This window comes from Budorcas taxicolor, chromosome 14, assembly GCF_023091745.1.
Source record: "Budorcas taxicolor isolate Tak-1 chromosome 14, Takin1.1, whole genome shotgun sequence".
NCBI classification, from domain to species: Eukaryota; Metazoa; Chordata; class Mammalia; order Artiodactyla; family Bovidae; genus Budorcas; species Budorcas taxicolor.
This window is the reverse complement of record NC_068923.1, coordinates 50,564,773-50,579,228: the sequence shown is the minus strand read 5'-3', so window position 1 is coordinate 50,579,228 and position 14,456 is coordinate 50,564,773. Positions and strand designations below refer to the sequence as shown.

The 14,456-nt window shown below is 40.1% G+C and overlaps 1 protein-coding gene across 2 annotated transcripts; it reads right to left on the bottom strand.

The window, feature by feature from the left end:
• Positions 1-1,581: 1,581 nt before the first annotated feature.
• TMEM70 (transmembrane protein 70) lies at positions 1,582-9,525 on the bottom strand. Of its 2 annotated transcripts, none has more exons than XM_052651814.1 (3): positions 9,252-9,525; positions 7,585-7,690; positions 1,582-2,327 (listed from the first exon to the last, which is right to left on the bottom strand). In XM_052651814.1, exons 1-3 carry the CDS (start codon positions 9,438-9,440, stop codon positions 1,870-1,872), a joined length of 753 nt encoding a protein of 250 aa, XP_052507774.1. In that variant the 5' UTR covers positions 9,441-9,525; the 3' UTR covers positions 1,582-1,869. The 2 variants fall into 2 exon arrangements, with proteins under 2 accessions (XP_052507774.1, XP_052507773.1); XM_052651813.1 differs by having other exon boundaries at positions 1,584-2,327; positions 9,240-9,525.
• Between the last annotated feature and the right edge of the window lie 4,931 nt (positions 9,526-14,456).

Below are 14,456 nucleotides of genomic sequence, written 5' to 3'. Positions count from 1 at the left end.
AGTGAAGTGGCATGGAGGGATGTGCATGTATTTTCCCCTTATCTTGGACTGAGTTGCTTCTGCAAACTTATTTCACTGATGAATCATCATGGTATCCTACGCATGCTGATCCTTTTCTAATCTTGGTCTCACTCCAGATCGTGCCCTTGAGAAGACATCTTTCTCATGCAGTCTTTTAAGCAACCACGCTGTCCTCTGAGGAATTATTCTAACAAAAATAGGTTTTTTCACTCCACTACACAGGAGACAAAATGACTGCACATATACAGGACATTTAAAGAAACAGGTATGATATACTCAAAATAAATTATGGAAAAAGTGACCCTCAAGAGAAAACTTTAAAATGTTAACAGTGCTGTTTTCTTCTATGTATCTAACGTTTGATAATGAGTATTTGATTATGGAATACCTTTTTATAGAAAGATATAAACCACATTGTTAGGACAGCAACACGTGTATACCTAGGTGACAGAGGACAGAAGAGCAGGCAGGCAGAGAAGTCCAAGCAGAGGACAGAAGTGGCGGTAGCCTGTTCATCTCTGAGAATACAGCCTGCCCTCTACTACGACCACAGGCTGGCTGATCCTAGCAGAGGGCAGGCTCTCATCTCAGAAAGAACACTTCTCTACCGTAAGCTATCTCCTGTAACCTTCTAGCAACTTGACACTTCATCTTTCCAAGAACTAGTGATGCTCCTATTGCTTCTCCATGCACTTCCCTCACACAGAAGGAAATCATAAAAATTAGATTTACTATTGTAGCAGGTGATAGGAGGCCTTGGGTAACTCTGTAGACTCGGTGTTCACCTCCCTCTCATACACAGGCAAGCCATAAAGATTAGATTAACCATCGTGGCACGTGATGGCTATTACACAGCTTTATACAGACTGGGTGTTTTGTTCTTAACTGTGACTCTGGCAACTTGCCCAGTACCCAGTGCATTCTAGGCATATAATCAGCATCTACCAATCTAAGTAATGATGTGAGGCCATTTGTTCCTGGCTGAAAATCCTTCATAAGAACCAACTTTCTACAATTAGAGGTAAAAATCTTAAAATGCCAATACGTGATAAGTTAGCATGAAGACTGCTATTTTATAAAAGGTACTATCCATCTGTATGGGTAGGATCGTATCAAAGTAGATAGGATTTTCCCTATGTGTGATAGAGTATACCAAAGGAGAGTGCACATGGAGAGACAAGCAGAGCGACTGAAAACAGACTCCACAGGTTACCATTTGCCTTCAAGCTAACCACACTCTACTGTACACAATCTTTAACATGGGCAGCCACATCAGAGAGGATAGGCAAAAACCTGTATTCAGAGCCAAAGGAAGCAGGTTAACACTTGCTTTCTATAACGTGTGAATTTTTAGAGTTTCTACTGTGGGAAAAGGTAGTATCCATATCCTTAGAAAAGTTCATACACAAAGGAAAAATAACTCTCCTATATGCTTCTGATATCCAATCCCCAGATGAGAATCATTTATTATATAAAATTAACCATGCATACATCAGCATATACATGTATTTTCACACCCTTTTAAACAAAATGGTAGAATGTTACATGTTTTGTTTTTTAAACATAACTTTTTTTATTATAAAGAAACACAAGTCTCTGAATTAAAAGTTCTGTCTGATACAATTTAAATTATTTAACAATCAGTCACTAACAAAATCAAACATAAAGGCAATGATCATACATTGGAACACAAATCACATTTAAGCACAAACATAAAAATAACAAACTCAGGACTTTTCCAGCAGTCCAGCAGTTAAGACTTCACCTTTCCAATGCAGGGGGCATCAGTTCGATCCATGGTAGCAGAACTAAAATCTCACATGCCATGTAGCATGACAAAAAGCAGATTCATTTCTCTTCTTTAAGCTGTTTCTTTTCACTGGCTTCTTCCAGATCAAAAGTGAATGGTTTGTCATAACCCATTAAATGGTTATAGTCTTCAGGGTTTGGAAAGAGTGCTGGATTAACTAACAATGATTTTGTTTTAGCATAAAATGTAGTAAACACATGCGTGCTGTTTGGAATCTTCACATCATTCTGGTGAAATACTGTACTTGTTTCCGAAAGTACAACACTGTAAGTAACGGCTTTGTAAGTGTCTGTTCTGGCCTCATGGTACAAGCGAACGACGTAGCCTTTTGTAAGAAAGTGAAGCAGTGCTGGAGTGATCACTGTAAAGCTTCCTATGGTGCCATAAAATAAGATTTGCAAAGGCAGACTTCCAAATATAACACTATTTTGTGCAAAAATGTATGGTAGAAATGCAAGGCTGATCAGACTTGTAGAGTAAGAAAAACACTTCACACCTAAAAAAAGAAAACAGGAGAGGATTAATACCATCCAATTAATTCTTCTTTCTTCCTACCATATTATCACCAAAACAACAAAACCAAAACACCTGTATAGTGCTTATTATATCCCAGGCTTTAAGCACTCTGCATATTTTATTCATGAAATCTACAAAAAAGTCCTATAAGACAGACGTATAATTCTCATCATCATCACTCCCATTTAAAAAATGAGAAAATATCAGGCACTTGTGCAGTGTCACATAGGTACCAAGTAGCTGTGTGAAAACGTAAAGTCACTTCAGTCATGTCCAACTCTTTGAGACCCCATGCACTGACTATAGCCCACCAGGCTCCTCTGTCTATGGAATTCTCCAGGGAAAAACACTGGAGTAGGTAGCCATTCCCTTTTCCAGGGGATCTTCCTGACCCAGCATTGCAGGCAGACTCTATCGTCTGAGCCACTAGGGAAGCCTTACCACATAGTGGTGTTGGGATTCAAACTCAGGCAATCTGACTCTAGGGTCGAGTCTGTTGGCTATTACAATGCACCACCCAATAAAAGATTTAATATTACTTAAAAATCCTTATGAATACTATAAAACTTAATCCAGTCGGCAGATAATCAAATAGAATGCTCTGTTAACAAGTACTTCCACAGATCTAAAACAAAATGTTCAAATACAGGCCTAACTTTATCAGGCTAAGTGCCCAACATTAAAACAGCGAATTTAAAAACAAAAAATCCCCACTGATGGTTAAGAAACGTGTGGGAGAGGTAAACTTTCCTTATCAAGGAAAAACACTCAAGTTAAAATAGTGACATATTTTTACTTAGAAAGATTTTTTTTAAATCACTGACTTCTGAACTATACATTTAAAAATGGTCAAAATGGTAAGTTTTACATTATGTCTACTTTACCACAGTAAATAACTTAAAATGTAAATTTTCTTAGTTTGACTGTATAATTTTAACATGACTGAACACCATCTGTTTGGAAAATGGACAAGCCGAAATCCTAGATGGTCTGATTATAAAGTTAATTTGGAAAAACAAAGGAAGCAAAAAAGAGAGGGAGAGTTAGATACTAAAACATTAAAACAGTGTTGTATAGGCTCAGTACATGAACAGATCAATGGAACAAAAGCAGAAAATCTAGAAACCTCACTGCATAGGGAAATTTAGTGTAAGGATATAATTTAAAACTAGTGGTGCTGGGGCAACTGGATAGCAAAAGATAAAATTCAAAGAAAAAGAAAATTCAAATACAAAGAAAAAGATAAAATTCAAAACAATCCCTCATATCATATACCTGGAAAATTCCAAATAATCCAGAGATCTAGGTGTGTAAAATAAGAAAGCTATAAGAAGCCCTGTGAAGGCCTTATATACCTGTGAAGGCCTTATCATCTGAAAACAGAAAAACTTTTCTAATTACGAGTTAAAATACAGAGGCAATCAAGGGGCAAGTTGATAAGTCTGATCACATTTTTTAAATGTGCACAGACATAAATACCATAAACAAAATAAATGAATGAGAAAAATACCACAAACTTATATCACAAAGGATTAACATACCCAAGATATAAAAGGTTGCCAGTATATGAGAAGAAAAAGATCAACAACCCAATAAACAAATGAGTAAGAAATATAAGCCAACAGTTCAATGAAACAAAAAAATGCACATGAATGCACATGGCCTTTAAATAGATTGTATATGTGTGTGTATGTGTGTGTTAGTTGACGCTGTCATGTCTGACTCTTTGCGACCCCATGGACTGTAGCCCACCAGGATCCTCTGTCCATGGAATTCTCCAGGCCAGAATACTGGAGTGGGTTGCCATGCCCTTCTCCAGGGGATCTTCCCAACCCAGGGAAAGAACCTAGGTCTCCTGCATTGAAGGCAGATTCTTTCCCATCTGAGCCACCAGGGAAGATTACAATAGATGAAATGATGCTAAACTTCAAACATAACAAACATGTGATTAAAACCACAGTGAGATATTATTTTCCTGCAAAACTGGCAAAAACCAAAAAATCTGATACCATACATGCTGATGAGGCTGTAACACAGCTGTCACTCTCACACATCACTGCTGGTTGAAGGCTTCTTGTTTGTACCAGTAATTCAAAAATAATTTCTCCTTCTCACAGGTAGTTGTCATGACATTGGTACACATGGGATTTAATGGGGACCAAGCTGTCTGCTGCAGAAAACTCCCCTCGTTTCCCCATTATTCTTTTCACACTATAGTAGTATGAATGGTGTCCCCTCAAAATTCACATCCACCCAGAACCTCAGAATGTGACCTTATTTGGAGACAGGGTCTTTGCAGACAATTAAAAGTTGAGATGAGATCATCCTGGATTAGAGTGGACCCTACATCCAATGAGAGTGTCCTTAAAAGGACAGAACAGGACAAGCAGAGACACACAGAAGGCCTTGTGAAGTAGCAGGCAGAGACTGAAGTTATGCATCTGTAAGCCAAGGAACACAAAGGATGGCTGTGAGCCATCAGAAGCTTCAAGAGACAAAGAATTCTTCCCTAGCGCCTTCAGAGCATGCACATGCCAACACTGTGATTTCAGACTTCTAGCCTTCAAAACTGTGAGAACAAATTTTTGCCGTTTTAAGCCACCAAGTGTGTGAAAATGAATTGTAAAAGCCCTAGGAAACTACTACATACATATACTTTATTATGCCTGGTGGTGGTTGTGGTTTAGTAGCTAAGTCGTGTCTAACTCTTCCGACCTCATGGACTGTAGTCCACCAGGCTTCTCTGTCTATGGGATTCTCCAGGCAAGAATACCGGAGTGGGTTGCCATTTCCTTCTCCAAGGGATCTTCCTGATCCAGGGATCAAACCCACGTCTCCTGCATTGCAGGCAAATTCTTTACCTACTGAGCCAACAGGGAAGCCAAGCACCAGTTGCTCAGGTTGAAGTAACTGCTATTTTCTAAACATATTCTGGGTTTTCCCATCCTGATGCCTTTGCTCATAGGACTTCCATGCCTGGGATGTCCCTCTTTCACACCTCTTTATGTTCAAATTCTACTCGTCCTAAAATGAGAATACAATGACAACAGTAATTTTTGTTGCTGAATTAACAAGAACTGCCAACTAAAAGTCTCCTCAAATGTCTTTACACTAGGATCCAATGTGGTAGTTTAAAGAATCTCCAGGAATGGTACCTCTGTGTTAATGCCTCTCACTCAGTTTTACACAGAAACATTATTAATTCCTGATAAGCATATAGAATGACTTTCTATTATAATATTGAAGGAACTCAAACATCAAATTCTGCTACAATTCTAGAACTTTGAATACCATGCAAAATTTTGCTGTTCCACAAATATTATATCGTAACCATAAAGATCCTGCCTGACAATGTAGGAGACATAAGAGATGTGAGTTCGATCCCTGGATCGGGAAGATACCCTGGAGGGCATGGCAGCCCCCTCTAGTATTCTTGCCTGGAGAATTCCATGGACAGAGAAGCCTGGCAGGCTACAGTCCAGAGGGTCGCAAAGAGTCGGACACGACTGAATCAACTTAGCATGCACACTAAAATTAATTCCTATTTATATTCTCTTCAGTTTAGAACTGAGTCAAGTGGGGACATGAAATAAATGGATAAACCTTCCCTTCATTTGAAGGAATGGTGTCTGTGTTCATAAAGAAAGGTATCATGGGGGGTCACAGCTGACACATCTTAAGGACATCAATCCAAGTATGCGAGGCTCAATCCAGAGATGTGACACAGGCTCAAAGACCTACTCATGTTGTGACTTCTGAAGAAAGTACTACCATCCAAAACTGATTATTCCAAGAACTTCAGAACTCCTCTCAACAGTGACTATAATCAATCCTTATTCCCAAAACGTTTTAAATTAGCTGAAGTTGTATTTTAAATATACTCAATTTTAATGTCACACACACTTGAGAACTTATAGATTTCCAGATTAAATTTCAGACAACCAAGTAACATCAACACGATCAAAAACGCACATGCCAATGGGGCACTGAAGTCTTGTGGCCAGCTGGGCTATAAGGTAATCCTCCAGATATTTCAGGTGTAAATGGCAACCCACTCCAGTACTCTTGCCTAGAAAATTCCACGGATGGAGGAGCCTGGCGAGCTACAGTCCATGAGGTCACAAAGAGTCGGACACGACCAAGTGACTTCACGATACTTTTTTATATAAGATTACTGAAATGAAATACAACCTCAGAAACTTGAACAAACCACTACCTACATTCTTCTTTTCTAAATTATTCCATATTACATACTGAATTATGACCTAAGGAGACAAAATAACTTTAAATTTGTAGTTATTTAATACACTGTCTTTTCCTACTCCATAACTCCCTACCTACCACGTGCAAAAATCACTAAGTAAATACATTTGCTGAAAATTCTAAGACCTAAAAAATGTAGACTTAATGTATCTTTGAATCATAATTACTCTACAGTGTAAATGTCTACTCACCCAAAATAACTACTCTTAAGTATTCATCCATATTTGCTTCTCTGAATATTCAAACATTATATATATATACGTTTTGTTGCTAAACATCCTGAGAGGTGACCAAAGGATGAATCTTTAGTGCTCAGTCACAAGACCACAAAGTCATGAGTCTTCAAAAACCTTTAAAAAATCTCCTAAAGGGACTTTCCTGGTGGTCCAGTGGTTAAGAATCTGCCCTGCAATGTAGGAGATTCAGGTTCAATCCTCAGTGGGGAACTACAATCCCACATGCAGGAGGGGGCAACTAAGGGGATTGTAGATGCAATTGTAGGGGGCCTGCTGCAATTACTGAGACCAAATGCAAGAAAAGATCCCACATGACACAACAAAGATCCTGAGGCAGCCAAATAAATAAATAAATAAAAATTTAAATTTCCTAAAAATGCAAAGGTCTCAACCTCCAAATCCTTTATTAAATCTTATAATCTTTCCTTCTGTCTTGCAATTATGAGGTGGTGGCTCAGGGGTAAAGAATCCACCTGCCAATGCAGGAGATGCAAGAGACATGGGTTTGATCCCTGAGTCAAGATCCCCTGAACCACTGGCAACCCACTCCAGTATTCTTGCCTGTGAAATCCCATGGACAGGGGAGCCAGGCGGGCAACAGTCCATGGGGTCTTAAGAGAGTCAGACAGGACTTAGCAACTAAACAACAATAAAAATAGTTAAGTATCATGTGCTAAGAACCTTTTTTATAATCAAAAGGGGGAAAAAAGGAAGTACCCCTCATTTATGATTACCCACCAAATACTGTTCGGGCCAAATTCCCAGTATAAATCAGCCTTCCATCTTCTGATTTGTCAAGCTGTGTATGTGAACATCGAACACCTCTTTCCCAACAAACAGGGATCTATTGAAAGAGAGACCATGATGTGAGTGCATAATAAATTGCATTTTAGACCAAGTTTTAAATTTTTTAAAGTTTATTTTGAAAAATATAATAAAAAGAATGTCTCATATAGGGTGATTTAAGAAATTCTTCCAAATAATCTACAGAGCTAAAGAACTCAAACTGAGTACAGAAAGGCTTTCCTTAATCCCACTCACAAGTAGACACTGAATTGGGAGTTTGAAGACCTAGGTTTGGATGCCAGCTAGAAGCTTGTTAGATAAAGTGTGACCTTAAACAAGTAAAAAGTTAGTGGAGTAGTTTCTTCTATTGCATGTCACTATCACTCAACTGCAAAGATTTAAATGCATTAGTTTTTGTTAAAAAAAAAAAAACACTCACTTTATTTAAGCAAAACACTGTAGATTCAGTGTTTATAAAGGCCAGGTAGTTTTTAATACTTCTAAAATATTTATACCACTGCTGCTGCTGCTGCTGCCAAGTCGTTTCAGTCGTGTCCGACTCTGTGCAACCCCATAGACAGCAGCCCATCAGGCTCCCCCGTCCCTGGGATTCTCCAGGCAAGAATACTGGAGTGGGCTGCCATTTCCTTCTCCAATGCATGAAAGTGAAAAGCGAAAGTGAAGTCACTGAGTCGTGTCCAACTCTCAGCGACCCCATGGACTGCAGCCTACCAGGCTCCTCCGCCCATGGGATTTTCCAGGCAAGAGTCCTAGAGTGGGGTGCCATTGCCTTCTCCGATTTATACCACAGCTATTATTAACATATATATATATATATTCTTTCCCCAAACTCTTTGTATCTATTCCTTGTTCCCTATAATGAAAAATTTCCACTTGAACTCCTACATCAAATTTCACAGGAACAGTTCCCAGAACCTCTGAAAATGACTTTCACTACACACCCTCTCAAAGACGTAAAAGGCATGCCTAATTCCTTTAGGCTGAAGTTTAATTAGATTTCAATTCCCGCGCTGGCTTTCCAAGTTTCAGCATGTTTGCTAATCCTAATATTTTACAGGGCAGGATTAGGAGACAATTTATTCAGATTAAAATAAGAAGGATTAACGTCTTTATCCCATCCCTCTCTCCCCCCACCAAGGGAGCAAAGTCACTCCTAAAAATAGGGCCACCTAATAAAAAATAGAACAAACTCAAAGATGTTCTCCGAGTTTTTTCACTTCCATCCACGTGGCGCATCTAACTTCCTTGAAGATTAGCTCTTACAAGCTTGGGCTCAAGGACAGAAAAGGCAATAAACTGAGTCCTCGCTGGATTTGCAACCATCTGTAAAGTGACTGGAACCGCCCAGAAAATAATCACTTTCCAAGGGACACTTAGATCCGCGGGTGCTGTGAAGCCCGGGATGCACCGGCCTGGTCCCGAGGCCCAAACATACTACTCCCGCCAGCCTCGCACTGGGCTCCTTCCGTACAGGAGCCGCCGGGCAGTAAGGGAGAAGCTGCGGGGAAGCCGGGCTCCCCAAGCCCGTTGCTACTTCCACCCCCTCCCCCGCCCTCACACGGGTCCGAAGCCCTCTAACCGCCGACCTGGGCTCGCACCCGACGCAGAACAGGCGCGGCATCCGACAGCCCCGTGCCCCCGACGCGCCCTGAGGAGCCTCTGCAGGAGGCCGCCCTCGAGACGGCCGCTCTGGGGCCTCGGAGCGCGGTGGAGGCCCACGGCGCTGTCCTCTTCCCGCCGAGCCGCAGTCCGGCCGCCCACGGGCCGCCCAACGCCAGAAGCAGCATCCCGCACCCAACTAGGAAATGCGACCGCACTCCGGCGGCACCGCGGCACCCTAAACCCCCGCTTCTCACCAGTCCCGGGCCGGAACGAGCCACGCAGGCGCATCCCCCAGCAGGCCCGCTGGCAGGCTTGGCCGCCGGCGCGTGCGCAGAACATACGGCACGCCTGCAACGTGCCCAGCCTCGCGCGTTCCCTGCGCGTAGAGCTCTGCACCGGACCAGACCCTTGCTACGGGGACCAGCAGACGCCCAGCTTGCACGCTGCTTCCCCTTGTCGGAGCGTGGGGCTCTTTATAACAGTATGGAAGAACTGATGGGAGTGTGTGTGTGTTGTCTGTTGGTCGCTTAGTCGTGTCCTACTCTTTGCGACCCCATGGACTGTAACCTGCCAAGTTTCTCTGTCCTTGGGATTCTCCAGGCGTGGACGGAAATGCCAGACAGGCTAGATAGTCTTGGCCTCTTTGTAACAGTGTGGAAGGATAGAGGGGAGAGCCATGCTCAAAGGACAAATCCTGGAAGCCCGAGTTAAATGTTTCATTCTCCTGGGTGTCATTTTCTCGGCTCCCTTAAACATTTTCTTTATGGAAAATGTTTCTAATCTATTGGCACAGAGGAATAATACATTACACGTTTGAACAAAAATGAATGGTAATTTGATCCAACCAATGAGTTGGTAGAAAATAAGTGGAATTCGTTCACTGACTGTTGATAGTTGTCAAATTGTTTTCTGAAATCATTCTCATCCGTGTACCGGATAGTTCCTTACTTGTTAAAGAGGTATTGAGTGCCTTGCCTATTGCCAGGACTAGCTCAGAAGCTGAGGCTATAAAGATACTGAATAAAACTGGGAATCCACAGTGCTTTATGTTGCACGAAGTGGAATCCCTTCCAAGTTCAGAGAGAGGGCTCTTGTCTAACACTCAAATGAATTGCCCAAGGACATGCATGAACTGAGAAAGCAAAAGATGATGGGGTAGGGGCATCTGGGTGGAGAGCAGTAGGGTAAGGAAACCCAGAACTGCTCTGCCATGTGGCTCACAGTCTTGGGTTTTATGGTGATAGGATAAATTTGCAGGTTGTCTTTGGCCAATCATTCTGACTCAAGGTCCTTCCTGGTGGCTCAGGCATTGCTCAAGGAAGATGTATGCCAGGAAGAAGGACTCTGGGAAGTGGTCAGACACGTTGTGTCGCCTTCTGACTTTTCCCCAACTCTTCTGGTTGGTGGTGGCTTGTTAGTTCCACGTTCCTTACCAGGACCTGATGTCATAAAACAGCTCACACAAATGGTTACTATAGTGCCTGGCCAGGGTGGGCGGTTTCAGCCAGTGTGCTTCCCCTAACACATAGTGAAGGCAACCCGCCAAAATGTTAAAATATAATGTTTTATTATAATTGAAATATACCAATTTATGAAATGTTACAGAAGCCCAAGACGCAGAATGATTAATTTAGCCTGAGAATAGCCAGAGGTTCAGGTTCAGCTGAGTATTGAGTATCCAATACTGACTAGTATCCAACTAGTCAATACGCTCTTTATTTCAGAACCATGTGTTTTACTCAAAATGTTATTTGCATAAGAGAGGAACAAACTAATAGTCTAAAACAGCGCCACCTTCACAACTCCAAATCCTGTCTACCTTTTTCTGGGTATCTAAAAGGATAAAATAATACTATCTCTTTATGGACAATTTCACTTTCTTTTTTGTTTCGTTTATTGAAGTATAGCCAATTTACAGTGTTGTGCTAATTTACTGTACAGCAAAGTGACTGTTATACACATATATACATTCTTTTTTCATATTCTTTTCCATTCTGATTTATCCCAGGAGACTGGATATAGTTCCCTGTGCTATACAGTACAACTTTGTTATTTATTAATTCTAAATGTAGTAGTTTTGTATGTTTCATGGATATGTTCATTGGTGCCATATTTTAGATTGCACATAAAAGTGATACCGTATGGTATTTGTCTTTCTCTTTCTGACTCACTTCACTAAGTGGATACTCTCTAGTTGTATCCATGATGCTGCAAATGGCATTATTTTGTTCTTTTTTTATGAATGAGTAATATTCCTTTGTGGACTTCCCAGGTGGCTCAGTGAAAAAAAATCCACCTGCAATGCAAGAGATGCATTTTCCATCCCAGGGTTGGGAAGATCCCCTGGAGAAGGAAATGGCAACCCACTCCAGTATTCTTGACAGGTTGTTTCCATGGCGTGGCTATTGTAACTTCACTTTATTTATCTTCTGCTTACCTTTTAATGTCCCTTGACTCTCCTGGGGGTCCAGTGGTTAACACTCTGTGCTTCCAATACAAGGACTGCCAGTTCCATCCCCAGTTGAGGAACTAAGATTCCAGATCACCTGAGACCAAAAAAAAAAAAAAACCCCAAAATACTCCTACTTTAGTGTACTGCATATTACAAACAACATCAACTAGCCATTCATGTACTGATACATATTTAAACTTGCTGTTCACATAGTGTTTCTTAATAGCTTTAATAGCTTCAAAAAGATAAACTAAGGCACACTAAAATTTCTGAGAGTTTATTTGAGCAAAACTTTATTCCAGTCTTACAACACCAAACTGGAAACAGTCATGAGCACTCCACTGACAGGAGCTAGGGGCAAGGTTTTCATAGAGAAGATGCACATGCAAAGCAAGGAAATTACTTGATTGTTATAGCTTATGCTGTTGCATTATTTGAGAAAAATCTCATTGGATGTTTGTGATTGGTTGTTCCTACCCTTGAGGTATTCACAGGATTTAATCTGGGGGTGCTCATTAACCTACCAAGACATCAGAGCCATCTCAGTCTAATGCCTCTTTGTATGATTACTCCAACAATATATTGAGAGAACTTGAATTTTTATCATCTGTTAAGCTTAGTTTCTTCCTACAGAAACTGTGGGCAGATGGAAATACTATTTGGTCTACTCAGAGTTTCTAAATAGCTGAAATGAGATCATATTCTGAAAATTTTGTGCTGTAGAATTATATGAAACTATTATTCATGGTTAAAGATTTCCCAATTCTAGTAGTTTAGAGATGTTTTTTAAATATATACTACTTGAGTGGGATTTTAGAATGATACTAAGGCTGTTTACAAAATAATCCTTGATTTCCCCATTCATACCATCTGAGAGGGTTTTAAGATGGAGGCTCACGGAAAAATTGAAAATGGGTATCCCTTGCAGAATGTATGGCCACCATTATTCTATGTAATTTTTGTTTGTTTTTTAGCTGTCTTTCCTTCCCATGCACCACGCCCTTTCCCCTCCTTTAACTTAAGCTTAAAGACAGAATTGTGTGATGGAAAAAAGAAAAGAAAATTTTTGGTAAAGCCAGTATTTGATAAGAACCCTAAATACTTCTTTATAGTGCATTGGAAGTTAAATCAGGAGAGCATTTTAGGAAAAGAATTTGTCAATAGATAATCAAGAACTTTTAAAATGTTCATATTCTAAAGAAACAGAAACATGGTCAAAGATTTCTGCAGATCCTGAATACACTATTACATAAAGTGACTTAAAAATGAAAATAAGGTCAATGTCCAACATTTAAGGAAATACTTAAGTGACTCACGGTACATTTAGTGTAATTCTATGGACATTAAAAATGATGTTGTGGAGATTTTGGTTACAAAAGTGTGGGTTATTGAGGTTTGTTAAATAGGAAAATAAATAGTATAAAGAACCATATAAATACAGTATAATCTATGTAAAAGTATATTAAAACACCAAATGTATCTTCAATTTCTACATTTTTATAACCATGTATATGTTTACTATATGTAAATAATAAATTATTATTTACATAATAAATAATATCCTAAGTAAATTTTGCATTTTAAAAAAACAATCCTTGACTAGATTTTAGCCCTAAATCTGGCATTAGTTAGCCTCAGCATCCTCACCTGAAAAATTCTATCATTCTCTAGGCAACTAACATAGTGATCCTTTTAGAAGGTGATAAGGCAATTAGGAAAGGGAAGTTTTAAGAGGGGAAAACAACACTCCTGAACTAAAGGAGGAAAAGATCAGTCGAAAATGAGCCCACAGCCTCCTCTTCTCACCCCATTGCCTCTCCTCCTTACCAAACTCTATTCTGAGCTAGTATAACCAAAAAGCCTTAATCATTTTTGCAAAAGCTTGGAAAAATTAACCCCCAACAGTCTGTCTGGTTTTGCTGTTGAAACACTTTTTAATCTGCCAAATGAACTAAACGTGTCTTTCAGGCAAAAGTCACTAATTAGGTCAACAAACTCTGGGTCGCCTGTGTTTTCCTTTTGTGGACATCATTACACAACAGTTCTATTTGAGCAACTTGCAATGGTGAGAGGCTCGGCCCTACATTCTTTTTATGCCTCAGTCCGGTAAACAGAGGGTGAACTTTATTTAGCTGTTTCACTTTTCCTGGAAGGGTGCCTAAATTTCACCACAGGAAAGCACGTAAAGGCGGCTCTGACTTATGATAGTTCAATTTATAATTTCTTGACTTTATCATGGTGCAAAAGCTGTTAAGATTCAGAAGAAAACATACACAATTTGGAATCTTAATCTTTTCCTGGGCTATATACAGTATGAAAGATGGAGTATAATACTCTCTCCTCCGCTTTGAAGCTTCTAATCACTTACCCAATCAGGAGGGTAAACCACCTATACACTTACAATCATTCTGTTTTTCACTTTCAGTACAGTAATCAATAAACTACCTGAGATAATCAACACTCCATTGTAAAATAAGTTTTGTATTTGATGATCTCTGCCCAACTGCAGGCTGATATAAGTATTCTGAGCACACTCTAAGGTAAGCTAGGCTAAATTGTGTTGAACAGGTTACGTCTATCCAGTGCATTTTCAACTGATATTTTCAACTTCCCATGAGTTCTCAGGATAGAGCCTCATCTTAAGTGGAAGTAAGATCTGTAAAAAGGATAGGCAGATGGGAGGAGTGGGGAGATAGTGCGCCGAGGAGACAGCGGGAGAGAGAGCAGAGGAAGGAGGGGAAGAGGGGGC